Source organism: Portunus trituberculatus, chromosome 35, assembly GCF_017591435.1.
Source record: "Portunus trituberculatus isolate SZX2019 chromosome 35, ASM1759143v1, whole genome shotgun sequence".
In the NCBI taxonomy this organism is placed as follows: domain Eukaryota; kingdom Metazoa; phylum Arthropoda; class Malacostraca; order Decapoda; family Portunidae; genus Portunus; species Portunus trituberculatus.
Window position 1 is genome coordinate 3086082 of NC_059289.1, and position 17083 is coordinate 3103164.

Here is a 17083-nt window from a genome sequence, read left to right on the forward strand (position 1 = left end):
TTGCCTCTCTTCCTCTCTTCCTCTTTTCCTTTATCTCTCTTTCTCCTCCCTCTCCTCCCTCTCCCTCCCGTGTCCCAGCCGTCTCACACCAAAGGAGAAGGAAAAACACCGCCACTATCTTTTCTTCTTATTCCTCCTCCTCCTCCTCCTCCTCCTCCTCCTCCTCCTCCTCTTCCTCCTCTTCCTTAGTCTTCTTCTCCGCTATTGTCTTCCCTCTAGGATTTCTTGCACTTTTTCCATGGAGAGGATGATGAAGAAAAGAAAGTAGTGACGGTAGATATTAGTTGTCCTTCCTCTTATTCTTCTTCCTCTTCCTCCTCTTGAAATCACATCAAAACTATGTTCATTATGGCAAGTGAGCAGGAAACACGCTCCTCTCTCTCTCTCTCTCTCTCTCTCTCTGAGCGTAGGAGGTTTATGTAACCACCACACGTGACCGCGCGTTCACCACCCCAGAGAGAGAGAGAGAGAGAGAGAGAGAGAGAGAGACTAATACTGTAGTGGTAGTCTAATTAAGCTTTGTTAAGACCCTGAAGAGGGAAACATTTTACCAACAAAACATAGAACTTGTGACAATCAATCCCTCCATCTCTCTCTCTCTCTCTCTCTCTCTCTCTCTCTCTCTCTCTCTCTCTCTCTCTCTCTCTCTCTGCCATTCATGAACTTCGCTTCTCTCCTACGAGTTCATTCATAAGACTCCTTCACTCGCCCACTCGCTCACTCGCTCATTCATTCCAGCATTTCATTCATTATTTCCACACCACTACCATAGTATCGGATATACCCCTTGCTGGAGAGAGAGAGAGAGAGAGAGAGAGAGAGAGAGAGAGAGAGAGAGAGAGAGAGAGAGAGAGAGAGAGAGAGAATATAACTTTCCTTTTAAGTAACTTCAAAATTACTTACATATCAAATCTGACAACAAGAATCATAAAAATAACAACATTAATAATAGTAATGACAACAACAACAACATCATCAACCATTATAAAACCAACAAGATTACCAGCAGTCTTCTCTAACCTCCCAAAACCACCACCACCACCACCATTTCTACCACCACCACCTCCTCCTCCGGCAGGCACGAGACGACGGCTTGTCATATGTCAGAAGGCAACGACCCAACATAACCGTGTTTACCTGAGGGGTCCTGAACATCACGTGACTCCCCTACGGGTTAACGATCCCTCTCACCCCTCACCTTTATTCCTAGGACAGGGGAGGAGGAGGAGGAGGAGGAGGAGGAGGAGGAGGAGGAGGAGGAGGAGGAGGAGGAGGAGGAGGATAATGAAAAGATGAAGATAACGTAAAGATGGAAGAGAAAGACGAGGATAAGAGAAAATGCGGGAAAGGAGGCAACAATACACAACTTGAACAATACAGAAGAAGAAAACGAAGAAGAAGGAGAAGGAGGAGGAGGAGGAGAAGGAAAAGGAAAAGAAGAAGGAGAAGGAGAAGGAGAAGGAGGACAGTAGGACTAACAACAAGAATCATATGAAAAAAAAAAGATAACTCACAGAACCCAAAACAAACAAATAAATCAGATTAAAAAAAACAATAAAACAACAGACTAATAAACTTCCGCGCCACAACACCGAGATCATAAGGCGGCGAGACTCGAGAGGAGGCACAGCATGTTACAACAGGAAAAGACAACTAACTAACGAACGAGAGGCCCTTACACAGACACAATATCGTAAATCCACAAGGTAAAGTAACCAGTAGTAGTAATAGTGGTGGTGGTGGTGGTGGTGGTGGTGGTGGTGGTGGTGGTGGTGGTTGGTGTAGTATCATAAATCATTACCACCATCACTAACACGATTTAAAGAAAGGTGAGAAAAAGTAGGAATAATAATAATAACACATCAAATCTCTCTCTCTCTCTCTCTCTCTCTCTCTCTCTCTCTCTCTCTCTCTCGTCACGTGGGAGTCGCGGTCAGTCAAGCTATATTCAAGTCTTGCTACACTACTCGCGAAGGAGGAGGAAGAGGAGGAGGAGGAGGAGGAGGAGTAGGAGGAAGTGGTGGAAGAAGACTGGATGATGCTACGTAAGGAAGAAAAGAACATGAGAGGATACAAGTAGGAGGAGGAGGAGGAGGAGGAGGAGGAGGAGGAAAAAAATACGAAATGAGAGTGGCAAGGTCGGAGAAAGACTGACAAAGGAAGATACCAGAGTGGGAGAGGACGAGTGACAAAGGAGATGAAGAGAGAGAAGAGAGAGAAGAGAGAGAGAAGAGGGGAAGAAAGGAAGAACGTATACTGGGAGAAGAGAAACCGAGGATAAGATCTTGAAGCTGAAAAACCGGAGACACTGACAGTAGTAGTAGTAGTAGTAGTAGTAGTAGTAGTAGTAGTAGTAGTAGTAGTAGTAGTAGTAGTAGTAGTAGAAGTAACAAACATCAATAACAAAAATAAAGGACACGAAACCTTTGTGCATTCTTCTTTCCTTCCTTCCTTCCTTCCTGTACTGAAATCACTTGACACACATCCTTCCTTCCTCTCTCCAAACAACAACCTCCCTCCGTCACCGCCTCCGTCACGAGATCACTCTGTCACGCACGGCACTCCAGCACACGAACTAACACCTGAGGGGCCCACGTCAGCTCGGCCTCACGAAATCGCGTACTCTGAACCACCTCCTCAGCCCGAGTCCAACTCTCTCACATGTAAGAGCCGCGAGGGAGAGGGAGGGAGAGATGGAGTGGGAGGTGCACGCGGCAGAGGAAGGCCGAGCTGGGTGGGAGGGACGCACCGAGAGAGAGAGAGAGAGAGAGAGAGAGAGAGAGCGCAGGGAGGAAGGCATGGGAGGGTTAGAGAGAGAGGAGGAAAGAGGGAGAGCTCTCTCACTCATTCCCTTCGTCCCTTGGCCCGCCTCCTCTCCTCGCCAGATCGGCTGCTCCTCGTTTAAATGGAAAGTGCTCTCTCTCTCTCTCTCTCTCTCTCTCTCTCTCTCTCTCTCTCTCTCTCTCTCAAACAAGAATGGATGATATTTTTTTCCGGTATCAATGTTCAAGGAGGAGGAGGAGGAGGAGGAAAGGGGAAAAAGCTGACAAATGAAGAAAAAACATGGATTAACGTTTGTGATATTAGATAAAAGTTATAAAACCACTAATAATTTCCACCACCACCACCACCATCACCACCACTCTTCCTTTAAACACTTCTGGCTGGACCTCAACTATTTTCAAAAGACTCTAATTGAAGTTTCTTGAATTTCTACAGATGTTTTTATAGTTCTAGAGACAGATTAACAAGGTTTCTATTGCATGAACGTGAGAAACAGTGTTGAGAATCTTGCTAATTGCCTCTGTGGTCTTTTAATCTAGTTGTGGTGACAGTAGTGTTTCTAAATAAAGGGCTTTCTCCATCCCACATCCCACTACATCCAATTCCACCTTCTTTCTCTGCTCTTCATCATTTAATTTTCCATTTTTTATTCATTTTACTGATGTATTTACTTCTTGTTCTTTATATATATTTTTTGTATAGATAGACAAGCTAAGAGGAAGAAGGATAATGGACTTAGACAAGTAAATGGTCCAAAACAAAAACTAATTTAGCTTTTCTATGCATCTTGGAACTGCTCACACAGAAGGAAACACAGAGACAGAGAGAGAGAGTTCCAAAGTTTTCCAGCCAAAGAAATGAAAGAGTGGAGATTCTGGTTAACGTTCTAACACACAAATTCATCATAAACTGACACACCAAGGCTCCTACAAAGGCAATTCTGATTAGTGAATGTCAGATATCATGAGTGCTGAGTCTACTGAACCTAGAAATAACAATGAAACCCTATGAACTTCCCAGAGAACCATGGCATATATCATAGGAATCTTTACTAAATGTGACAGAAATTTAGTAAAGCTGAAGTGATTGTTGTTTGAATATGTATCACTAAATGGCTCTTCTTATGTGACAATCTGAGTACATTTAACCCCTTCAATACCACGAGGCATTTTTGTATTTATTCTTACTATTTGCGATTTCATACAGCTTCAGAAACTTATGTGGGGATAAAAAATAATGAAGACTCTGGACCATTAATCTCCTGACCTCCATAGATCCCTTATAATGTGAATAAAATTGTCTAATCACACCAAAACCTCATGGCAAAAATCCGTTCCAGTACTGAAGGGGTTAAAGACTTAGCAAAAACAACTTTCTGATGAAGCAAATTTTCAGATATGATGAACTGATCTTCCTCCTTAAATAGTTAAATACATCAGACTTACTGTACTGTCACTGGCTTCATCTCATGGAATTGACACCACATGCACAAGCACCTCAACATAAACACATGCATTGTATATTTGTCACTTTGAAATATTTAGCATTTTGTAATTCATTTGAACAACAGTATGTGATGCAAGTGTCAGCTGAAACATGGCAGGTATTTGCACCAAGATATTGAGTATATCACCTCATTTAACCCTTTCACAGCTACCTGAGACATCCTTCTTTTATGGTTCATCACTCAGAGACATCTTGCCTTGTCCTACAGCCAACTCCATGGAAATTGTACCATCTATTTTTTTCTTCTTTTCTGTCCCCTTCTTTTTGGTATAAGCTTAGAAAGACTCCATGCATTGTTTTCTGTGCTGTGAATTGTTGCATTACAGTGAAAAGAATAAAATGTCACTGAATGAAGACTTAATCAATCTCTCTCTCTCTCTCTCTCTCTCTCTCTCTCTCTCTCTCTCTCTCTCTGTTAACTCAATCCTACCTAATCAAACATTAAGCTAATCTACTCTGACCTATGCACTCATTCATTAACTACCAAGATGCCATATGTCCCTAACAGAGTTGCCATGACACGATACATCAGGGCAACAGTCAACTATATTCATAACAAAGCTATTTATATCCCCAGCAGAGCCAGTTACACCTCCAGGCACCTTCCTACCCACGTCACGAAGGCTGCCTCACATGTGGAGGAGTGCCACCCACACAGGCTTTTCTAGCTATGTGGAGTTAAAGGTCATTGCCTCATCAACTTGCCTTCCTTCAACTGAGTGTCTCTATTTTCTCACATTCTGCCATAATGCTGATTCACTAGCTGGTCTGATACTGTCTTTATGGTTACTGCTACACATGTCAGCCAGTGTCAATAGAAGATACAAGGAAGAAATAGACAGGAGCAAGTAGACTCCTCTGACCACTTTAAATAGGTCAATACAAAAGAACATACATAACAAAAATAGATATATATATAAGAAGATACAGATGTCCAAAGTAGTGATGTCATGTTCTATTGGATTCTCTTTGTTTTAGCAGTGCTCTTAACCTTAAGCAGTTCATCATAACTCATATAAATTGCTATCTTTTTTTTTTCTTAATTCACAGGACTCGGTGACATTACTGCATGGGGCAACTGTACATAGATTTGTAAACACAAGACACAATGATACAACATTGATACTAATTTCAGTACTCACAGCTCCAAGTGTCTTTACAGGAACAATTGGCTTCCTACAGCTTCCCTTATGTTTATATTCTTATGATCCTAGGTCATGCACACAAATCTGTTGTGTGCTATACTTATCTCCACTCCAATGATCAATCTGAAAAAGGTATGAAAAACTCCACATGAAAAATGTATGTATATTCATAAATTGTAAATATAAAATAGATTGAATCTGCATTTTTTTTAATCAACTTACATGTTAAACATTAATCAGCTTAATCCATGTCCAGATGTACACTGTTAACTTGATATGTTTCCCAGAATATACACCATTAACTTGATAAATTTCCCAGTACAGTCTTCCAGTTTCCAGGTTTTTTGCCCTTCAGGTATGGAAACAAGAGCCAAAACTTAACTCTAACTCTGGTCTTGCCTAACAGCTGCTGCAGTGCCTCACTTTCACCTGAATCCATTTTACTCAATCCTTCAATATTCTTAAGCCGTATTCTTAAAAACTTTGCAAATTCTGTCCAGTCTTCTTTCTTCAGTAGCTTAGATACTCTGCCATTCACTTTTTCACTCCTGTTTTTCTTTTCACCTTCAAGAAACCTTTTTAAACTATCTATGGAGTTTATGTTCTTTGTTTGTTTTTTCACAGCCTTGAAGTGTTTTATAAATGCTGCAGAACAATGTTCTTCATCTGGTTCATTGAGAGATTTTTTTACTTTATTTTGCTTAATTTTTCCTATACCACTTTTTAATACATTCTTCTTGGTTTTCTTTTTCTTTGAATTGAGCAAGAGATTCTTGCCAGCATCTGATTTGACTTTTTTCTTCTTACTGGAGCATCCATCATTTGTTTCAGTGTTACCATTAGTTTCCAGGGATAATTTTCTCTTCTTTAAAGTCTTAGCTTTCTTGGGAGGTTTGGTCTTTGGCACACACTCACCAATATCTTCCTCCAAATAACAATTTGAGACAGGCATATCCAGGCTATCAGATATTTCATTTTTTGGATTACACAATTCTTCATTAACCAAGTTATTTGTTACAGGAGAGTCTATGAAATCATCAAACTCGGAAGCCTTTGTACTATCTTCTTCCTTGGAGATATTCAGCAAGTTAAGGAAGCTGATGTCTGAAGAGGGTTTACTGAAAGAAAAATACACACATTAATGACACATGCTATTCACATCATAACCATCATCATCATTTTAGTAAAGATCCTCATTTTTCCTTTCAGAGTTAACAGCCTGTGGGTCTCATAAGAATCTGTCTGGAATAAAAAGACTTTCTCTCACAGATATCCTTCATGGACAACAGATTTAATTTCATGGTAATCTTCCCCTACAGGAATGATGACCAAGGCTACCAAGGTCTCCTTTTCAAAACTGAAAGTGATGCAGTTCTTCAGTATTTCTATCATAACTAAAGTACTTCAATGGTAGAGAAAAAGATTACTCTAACATCACATGTATATTATAAGGATTAAAAAGAAAGAGACACAGACAAACTATCTCATCACTCTTGCACACATTCATGCTACATCTGCACAAATTTAGAGATTCAAGTCTTAGAAATCAAGACGCAAAATCACTTTCCTCCCTTTGTAATAGGGTGTCATATGACATAAGGCTCATGCATCAAGGAAAAAATCTTAAACAATATCCATCACCCTCATTAGTGTAATCTAAATTCATATAAAAATACTATCCAAAACACCTACTTTACAGGCAGTGGGTTCCTGTTGACATCAAATGAGGCACAGTACTGCTGGAGGAGGCTAGAGAGAGAAGAAGGGAGAGTGGCTGTGTCTAATAAGGGAGGCGCATTGCTTCCTTTCAAGAGGATGACCTTCGGCAGAATGTCATCATAAATCTTGGCCACTTGTCCACCATAATCCAATGCCAAGATTCTGAAAACACAATGTTAAGAACTGTTGAGAGTTCTGTCAATCTTACCATTGAACTACAGTTCAGTTACTACTTCCCCACCTGTGTCCACTATTTCTGTTACAACTACTTTCCATCAATCTATAAACCAAAGCAATATGCCTGTTGATGGAGGTTAGCTGAATTAAGCACCAGCAACATTACACTCATAACAACAAGCCTTCCTTGAGAATAAAAACACACAACCCAAAAAAGGCCCACCATTGAACATCATGTAGAGCTCTTGCCAAAATTAGTCTTATGTAGGTATACCTTACACAGCTATGGCTTAGAGTAAGCTGTGAGACAGAGATGTAATACAAAAAACAAAGAACAGTGGAACCTCGCATTACAAGTGCACCAGGTTACGAGTAATTAATAGAGCGAGCTGAGGCTTGGGCAAATTTTTGTCTTGTTTTATAAATGCAATTCCACGTCTCACGCGAGGTTCATGCAGTGACTGCTTAGCTCCCATATGTTCTTCCGACAAGCTTGGCCAGCACTCACTCGGTTCACATGGACATTTCTTTGTGGAGGCATCCCTGGTGTTGTTCCAGTGTTTTTCTTGAAGTATTCTGCATTTTTTTATCATCTCACAATAATTGTCGTAGTTGTGTTACCATTTATCCTAGATTCTCCTTCCAATCAATAAAAATAATCCTCTTCCCCTCCTCCTCTTCCACTCCTCCATCACCTTTGTCTACAAATCATTCCATCTTGCTTATATTACTTATTTTGCATTCCCTTTGACTGCATTATGTTTTTATAATTGTCATTAGTCTTATAATTACATATTTTGTTTTAAAACACACAGAAAAATTTGGGGCAAGGTATTTACGAGGACTTGGGATGGATAATTTATATTTCAATTAACTTCAGCAAGAAAAATAGATTTGCAAAACAAAAAAATTGTAAAACAAAATTGGTCATGGAATTGATTAAACTCATACTGTGAGGTTCCAGTGTAGTTGAGATAATTCATAATGAAGATACATGACAAAATGAAAAGGTTTTTAGATAACCATTCCAATATTCCCTCTTGCCTCATATCTATCTTTACAATTATTCATACTTGTAATAGTCTCAACTGACCTAATGCGTGCCACATTAGACAAAAATGCCACTGCTGTGCTGAAGAAGTGGCCAGTGGCAATCTTGGATAGCAGGAGAGTAGCTGCTTCCTTGCAGATTCCATCAAGATGAAGCATAAAGTGGTAAGATCCTAGCAGCCTCGCCAGCAGGTACTCAAACATTTGCTTCGATGGTAAGCGCACGGTTCTGTTAACATTATTTATTAACTTTTTCTTCTAAGTAGTTTGCATCTTCCATCAATAATTAACTAATATCATGCAACTATAGTCTAAACAACCAAAGCTGAATATATAGTAGAGAATGAACTTTTAATATTCTATTCACGAAAGAAACTAGGAACAATACAAAAAGTAACTAATGGTGATAGAGCAAATTTTCACGTCTGATTATTATTCCTTGAAAATATTAAGAGCAGTACTGACTTGCGTTCCAGAATCATTCGAGGCATGAGCTGACACAGACGGTCCAGCTCCTCCACCACATCAAGCTTCTGCCATCGGGCACAGTTTTTCTCCACCTGTAACCAATAGGACTGGCTTTGTGTAACAGATAGTGTGTTTTCTTACATTCCATAAAGTTTCTTAGCTATCCAAATTTAATTAAAAAAAAAATTAAAAAAAATTCTGAGCACACGTACCTTTTTCAAAACTCTATAAAATTTTTCAGTGCGATGGCGTCCATTCCGATACAATAAAGCTGTGAGGATTCCAACTTCCCTCCTTAAGCTTGCGGATACCCGTTGGTCAATGAGTGCTGTGTGACCCCTGCTGATGCCATCCAGGAGAGGACGTACACACTTTCCTGTAACAGTTCTCACTCATAGGCTTCTCATTATTCTCCTATTTCCCTCCAGTAAGTACAAGTGCCCGAGATGTTGATGCCACAAAGCCCAGTACATTCATTTTGTGGTACCTTATCCATTTCAACTGATTTCTCCTTTTATTACATTTAGTGGAGGATAATTATGCTGAACATGTTTCTGATATTACAAACATGAAGAATATACCTCTATTACCAGGTAAAAATGTTCTTATTTAAGAAAACTGAAATATGTATTTGAAAAACATCCCTTATGTAGTATAAGAAATTATTGACCAAGCACCATCATTGTACTTCACTGTTTTACAAAAAGAAGAAAGGAAAGTTGAGCCATTACTGGAGCATTTATGTAATTTCTTTATTCAATAAATGTTGTAAACACATGAGCTTAAAGAATTCCACACAAACGGACTGTAAGTAATGGATTGCCAATGCCAAACAATTCCAAACGACAAACAAAGTGGCACTGTTGTACCAGTGTTGTTTCATGCTCTCATAGTTTCATTGCATTCTTCCCCTATCTGTGCCTTTGTGGCTTTACATTCTCATCAAGAGATTACTTCCAGTATGGTAGCAGAAATAGCTGCTGTTTGACCACCAATAAGGGCGAATGCACAAACATCATTGGTTTTCTGCACACAAAGGGTATATACTTAACACAACCAGCTATTTCTGTTGTACAACACAAGTAATCTAAATGAGAGAGCCACCTATGTCTGATGTATTTATTCACTTTTCAAAATGTTAAAGCCTTATTTTTCCACAAAGTTCCCAAGCTTGTCCACTGTGAAAGAAATTAACAAGAATGGAAATACAAGAAAGAGTAGATTTGCCTCTCAATTATATAATCACAAGTGTATTGTTACCTTAAGACATGCATATGAAAGCAGATTTTAATAAGCATGTAAAATAGAAGGATGTATTTTATCTTCTTTTCATTACTAAGTAGCTATTTGTTTATTTTATCTACAATCACTTTTGGCTAAATAAATGGCCAATATGACCAGCCTGCCCTTGTCTCTTGGTTCCTGAACTCAGCAAATATTCATTGATATTCTTAAAGAATACCTGAAGTCTGGTCTGATATAGTGTTGCACTGCATGTCTTGTTCTGTCTCTTATTAGCCAGTTCAAAAGAAATGGTGAATGGGTACTACACAGAATGTGACTAATAGGTAAGTTACTTGTTAGTGTTTGCTACATCTGATTTTCATTGTCATTGCTTTTGAAACTTTTACATGTGTAATTTCCCTTCTCTATCCTATGGCCTAGAGAAGCCGGCCAGCTCTGTCCTACTCCTTCTTTGTAATGTTCATTTATACAACAATATAATAATTAAATGATCATAAACTTTCAAGTTCCCAGTACACTCACCCAGGTTGTTTTGTTTCAGTTCTTTTAAAGAATATTCTATGGTATACTCTGGAGGGCGTGGAACTTCTCGCTTCTCCCAAAGATGCATGGCAAACATGAAATCTCAAAGGGGACTGTGCAAACTGTAGTACCAAAGCCTCAACACCAACTCATTTTTGTTCTTGTTGAAGATTTGAGGCCATGCCACAGCCTCTTGTGCTGCAAAGGCGCTGGTAACAGTAAGGCGATGTGGTTAGATTCTTATGAGTTGTCCTGGTCTGAAGGAAGACCCTGGTGTGCCTGAGTGCTTTTTTGAGGGCCTTGGGAACCACCTAGGAGCTCTGCTAATGTTGGCCTGTAGAAGGAAAGAGCCAGTCAGTGGAAGAGAGCAGTGCAGCACCACAGGTAGTGAGAGATGTTTGTCAAGCTCAACATGTACATGAGAACAGGTGCTGTGCTGCTTTGGTTACCAGTAACTAGTAGCTTCATTTCCCTGTTGTGCAGAATATCCCGAAGCCAGCCCAGGATTTTGCTCTATACCTAAACTGAATAATATTTCAACTATAAATGCATGGTAGACAGTGTCAAAAGCTTTTCAGAAAAGTCAAAAAGTATAAAATCTACATTATAACCTTCATCCACTCAACCAGGAACATCATTTTTAAGTCAACAATAACTGGTCCTCAGTGAATCTACCATGGCAAAATCCAAGCTGGTCATCACTGAATAAGTTGTTAGGTTCAATAAACTTAAAAGTTTAGCAAGTATATGCTTCATAAATTTACCAGGGACAAATGTTAGAGATATAGGTCTATAGTTGAGGGATCAAAACATGATTTTTTTTATAAATCAAGACCACGAGAGATTTCTTCCATGTGAAGCCCAAGGATCCTGTGGCTAAAGAGGGAAAGGTTAAAGTTGATCCTGCACAACCAACATCATTGTTGTTGTACAATATTATCAATAGTGAAGGGATGGTATTGAAGAATGACACAATACTCATATATTGAAGACATCAAAAAGTTTTATATCTTATTACACAATACAAATACGTATATTGAGTAGTGTGAGAGTAATATTGTGCAATAATATAGAGAGCTATGTATGGAAAAACAAGTATTGCACGATAAAAATTAGTCAATATACAATACGGGATGATTTCTAGGAAATCTTAGTTTCAAGAGAAACTAATGAAGGCAGCAACGAGTACCATCTTTAAGACGGTGCTCATTGCTGCCTTCATCATTAGTTTTCTCTTGAGTCAATATATTGCATCAATAATATTGATTGTGTAGGGTAAGATAAGTGAGCTGAGCAAGACGTGGGCAAATAAGGGTAAATGTCATCAGGACACATAGAAGAGAAAGATTCTAAATTAGATAATGCCTTAGCTACATCACTGAGTGAAATGTCAGATATAAGTACATTTGAAACTTGATGTGATGGATATCTGGACATATTTGGAGTATAAACTGAAGAAAGATAGTAGCAAATATTTCAGACACATTTTTCAAGTCCATTACAACTTGATTTTCAGATCTAAAAGTTTCAATCCTGGAAGACCCAACTATTATTCTGCATATAAGAATAAAAACATTTGGGATTTTCTTAAATATTTTCCACCAGTGATGTCTCATACTCAAATTGTTTGTCAATAGTAAAGTTTCTGTAATCATGATTAATATGAAGATATTTCTGGAGTGAAGCAGAGACCTCATTTCAATTTTTGTCATAATGGATACTTTATACTGCCTCCATAATATTAATCTATATTGTTTAAGATCAAGGTTAGGGTTGCCATATATCTGGATTTTCCCAGACACGTTGAAAATTCACATGCCGATATCTGCATCTAGGGGATTTTTGGAAATTCCTCAAACGTCCAGAATATTAGCTTCCATCAATAACTGTTAAAAAAATGTCATATTTCTATTGGTTGAAATGATGGGAGAGAGGAAGGGGGATGTGTTTACTGATTGGCAGCTGTTTAAGCCTGGTTTCTCTCAAGACTAACATGTATGGGTCTTGAATGGAGTTGATGATCCCAGCCTTGCTTTCATCGCATGACTCACCTCACATTGCGTGCCAGTCTTTTCTCTTTAACCTGCATTGATAGAGGTGTCCATTTGGATTATTATTGCTTGTTTTTTTTCATTATTTATACCATGTGGGCTTTTCACGGGAATTTATGGGCTAAAGGAGATACTTTTTCAGGTACCTCCTATCTCAAAGCCCACTCACTATGGAACCGTTGTCCAGAGTGAGGAAGCCCAACCTACACTCAGACCGTGGACAGGATTCGAACCTGTGTGCTTGGAGACCACTCAGACCCCAAAGCACGCATGGTTCCACTGTACCATGGCAGCCTTATTACTGCAACAAAGGTAAATATTTTCTTGTTTATTTACATGTTTTCCAATATTATGTCAGGTGTTAGTGAAGACATTCTGAATTCTAATAGTTAATATATGGCAACCATAATCAAGAAAAGGTTTTGCCCAAGGCAAACCCAATTTTTTTTTTTTTTTTTTTCCTTCTCAGTGGGATGAACTTTTCAACAAAATTGGACAATATATTCGGAAGGCGAGTACACACTGTCTAACAACCTCCTGACACTGGCGAGGGATCTAGAAAGGTATGTAAATGCTCCTAGTGATGGAGAAAGGGGCCGTCAATATAGACATAATGTACAGTGAGTCGTGGTACTGGACGTGGGTGTAAGGGCTGGATGCAAGTCTGGTATAGGTGACAACAAGGATGAACCGTCTGTGTGCCATTGAGGGCAGGGAGGGTTCTGCCTGAAGAGGACCTACATCTAAATACAATAAAAGCAAAGGAGAAAACTTTTGTCTGCTCCCACTTCACACCTGCAAGGGATGCTGATCGGCGCCTTTCGAAAGAGCCATCAACCCTTCTTCCTGATGGGGTTAGAGGGCGATGATGTCACTCTTCGGTCATTCTTCACCTACACGCGTGGCCGAATCAGCGGAGAAGCGAGTGTTTACGTCCCGCGCCGTCAACCCTCATCACAGTCCCACGAAAAGCTCTGCGCATAATGTGGACTCGGTAAATTATTATCATTATTGTAGAAGGAAAATATAAAACATATTAAAAAAAAACCTAATTAAATGGACTATAAAATACGCGGAAAATATATGTAGGCATTAAATGAAGTACAACACAGTACGCCTCTCCCGACCTACATGCCTCCGGACCAACCTAGCACGGCCATGGGTGTAGCTGGAGGCGTGGGTTGAGGCGTTGGTGATATATACGTGGTGTCAGGCGCTTATCAGATACTCTTTGCCTCTCTCATCTTCTGTGGGTTCTCTACACACTTATCAGGTCGCTGCACGTGCACACTCGCATACGGCAACATGCGCCTGGCCACACACACACACACGTGTATCAGTAGTCCGCCAGTCAGTAAATCTGTTAACATTCAAGACGCAAATCAAGCAAACACACCACAACCACAACCACAGCACACTGACAACATACTGCCTCCACCACTACCCCCACCACCACTAATACAGAATACACTAACAACATCACTTATAGGTGAAATATTAGTGCACAATATCAGTGTCAGAGTAATATTATGTAGTAGTATTAAGGGTAATAGTAGAATGTGTTTAGCCTAATCTACCTTCCCTTTATCTATCATTTGCCCACAAGTAACATGGGTACTTCTTTGTAGGTGTGTTATGTGTCAGGCAGTCAGAAATGTACAATAATTGAGTATCTTATGAATATTGAGGCTACCCTTGCAGCCTGTGTTGTTATGGCCTATGATTGGCAGCTCATGTTGACTTGACATTCATCATTGTATATAAATCTTCATATAAGAAAGAATAAAAGAAATTATGCTGTGATCTCGATTTGTGCGGTTTAATAAACAATGCATAAATAGATAATAGTGATGATAATAATGATAATAGTAGTGATAGTAATAATAATAATAATAATAATAATAATAATAATAATTATTATTATTATTATTATTATAATAATTATAATAATAATAATAATAATGATAATAATGATAACAATAATAATAATAATAGTAATAATAATGATAATAATGATAATAATAATGATAATAATAATAATAATAATAATAATAATAATAATAATAATAATAAAAAAAAAAATAATAATAATAATAATAATAATAATAATAATAATAATGATAACAATGATAATGATAATAACAATAATGATAATAATAATATTAATAATAATAATAATAATAATAATAATAATAATAATAATAATAATAATAATAATAATAATAATAATAACAAACAACAACAACAACAACAGTAACAAAATAATAATAATAATAATAATAATAATAATAATAATAATAATAATAATAATAATAATAATAATAATAATAATAATAATAATAATAATAATAATAATAATAATAATAATAATAATAATAATAATAATAATAATAATAATAATAATAATAAATTTCTAAAAATCCAGGACGAGGGTACGCACACAGTACAGAGCAGTGGTTCGGGGCGGCTCTCCCGTATGGAGCGTCACTTTAATTTCAAAGAGGGGCACGAGCCCTTTGTAAAAGCAGGAAGTAATTTCTCTAATCATATTTGCCCTGCTTTTAATGGGAGCATGGTCAAGTAATGTGAAGTGCATGAAAAATGCTAAAGTATCGTCTTTTCTTTAAAATCTGGAAGGGAATTGTATTCATAGATGCAAGGGAGGCATGGAGGAAGAACAAATTCCTAGAGGGGGCATGGATGGTAATAAAAAAGTTAAGAACCACTGCTCCAGATTGATTAGTATTACATTCCAGCAGTGTTACTGCAATTTTACTATTTTACTGCAATAAGTATTTGACAATGTTAACAATATTCTGAATAATTTCCTTCTAAAAAGACGATCGCTAAGTCAGATACTCTCTCTCTCTCTCTCTCTCTCTCTCTCTCTCTCTCAGCCTGTTGCCCCGCGCTATTTGCTGGGGGAGAAACCAGAGGAGGAGGAGGAGGAATGGAAGGCTTGACAAACATCGACCTTCACTCCCTTGTCTGACAGTGTAAAAGTAAAGTACGTAGTAGTAATAGCAGCATTACGGCCCCACCGCAGTCAAAACCAACAACACACTTTGTCTGCTTATATATCCCACTGTCTTTCCCTCAATATGTGTACTCATTTAACTCATTCCAATCTCTTTCTTTTATCTTCGTTCCTATTGGGCATAAGGACAAGTTAATCTTCAGAGAGAGAGAGAGAGAGAGAGAGAGAGAGAGAGAGAGAATTTACCATGTAACTCTTTCTGCCGCTATAATTATTACATCCCCCCTATTACCTCTCCATCATTAGTGATCTACACAGGTGAGCTTTCAGGTGTTAAGGTGAGAAAGGCGAATGTTAGCGTAGCAGGACACACACACACACACACACACACACACACACACACACACACACACACACACGTATTTTCCAAGTGTTTTTCTATCACACACCAAATTAACTCTCTCTCTCTCTCTCTCTCTCTCTCTCTCTCTCTCTAATATCATTACACAAGTGTGAACTAACTCTGCAAATTATAGCACTTACTAAATCATTTTTAGTTAATTTTCTGCCAGTCGTCTCCACCACATTCCATCACTAATAATACCACGCTGCCGTCTTTATTTTATTTTATTTTATTTATTTATTAATTTTTTGTTGTTCCTTTGTGTTCCTTGCCTGTGCTACCTTCTTCCTTCTTTTTAGCGCTAAAGTTAACAACAGCTTTTTCAGTCACGTAGTTATCAATGGGAGAATTGTTACGAGAAAGTAATCCCAGTCAGAGATATGAGTTCACTGCAGACTTTCGGCTTAAACCAGTTCTATTTTGCACTGGCCAACGTTTCGGTAACTTGATAATTTTGCTACGACAGTTATATACTTCTGCAAATTAATGACTTATATTCATTTTTTTTTTTTCTTTCGCTAAGTTGCTTGTATTTACTATTCATGTTTGCGGTGAGCACCATGTTGACTCGCTCCAAGCATAACCATTCACAAGTCATGCATTTGTTATTTTGCTTGGTAATGTTTTAAGTTTACATGCATGACTCGTTCTTTCATTTTCTATTAGTGCATTCAGTCTTTATAGAGTTCCCTTTCTCTTTTCTATTTAATTCTAAATATTTTGTTATGGTCTTAGACTTATCAAGACAAACATATCATTGCTAATTTACCACAAGTATTAAATAATAGCAATAACTTTATGTTTTATGTGATATAACTCGATCTTATCCATAGTCTATATAAATATATTCCAATTTCTTTCTCTGTTTTTTTTTTTTTCACTCTGTCATTATGTCTTAACGTTCCTTAAGCCTAGCGTGACAAGATGATTTTATACATATTCCTCAGTGCTTTCTTCCCCACGTCCCTGTGAAATCTATACCTTCCCTGGGCTACGCTCCTCTCCTCCCGCCTCATATTACCTCATTTCCACTCAC

General features: G+C 38.2%; 1 protein-coding gene across 6 annotated transcripts; it reads right to left on the reverse strand.

The window, feature by feature from the left end:
• Positions 1-5584: 5584 nt before the first annotated feature.
• LOC123513093 lies at positions 5585-14012 on the reverse strand. 6 transcript variants are annotated; one of them, XM_045269947.1, is made up of 9 exons: positions 13815-14012; positions 13463-13641; positions 11066-11140; positions 10617-10950; positions 9062-9225; positions 8847-8956; positions 8425-8610; positions 7128-7316; positions 5585-6553 (listed from the first exon to the last, which is right to left on the reverse strand). In XM_045269947.1, the coding sequence occupies exons 4-9, from the start codon at positions 10711-10713 to the stop codon at positions 5734-5736; spliced, it is 1566 nt and encodes a 521-aa protein (XP_045125882.1). In that variant the 5' UTR covers positions 10714-10950; positions 11066-11140; positions 13463-13641; positions 13815-14012; the 3' UTR covers positions 5585-5733. The 6 variants fall into 6 exon arrangements, with proteins under 6 accessions (XP_045125882.1, XP_045125883.1, XP_045125880.1 ...); XM_045269948.1 differs by lacking the exon at positions 11066-11140 and having other exon boundaries at positions 8847-8941; positions 13815-14011; XM_045269945.1 differs by lacking the exon at positions 11066-11140 and having other exon boundaries at positions 13815-14010.
• Positions 14013-17083: the final 3071 nt, after the last annotated feature.

What these genes read in the sequence shown, in the direction of transcription:
- LOC123513093 (XM_045269947.1), bottom strand. Translation starts at nt 10,713, where the DNA reads ATGTTTGCCATGCATCTTTGGGAGAAGCGAGAAGTTCCACGCCCTCCA. An exon ending in TTTATAGAGTTTTGAAAAAG is followed by an intron (nt 8,957 to 9,061) that starts GTACGTGTGCTC and finishes ACACAAAGCCAG; the next exon opens with TCCTATTGGTTACAGGTGGA. An exon ending in TCTAATGTGGCACGCATTAG is followed by an intron (nt 7,317 to 8,424) that starts GTCAGTTGAGAC and finishes TTGTGTTTTCAG; the next exon opens with AATCTTGGCATTGGATTATG.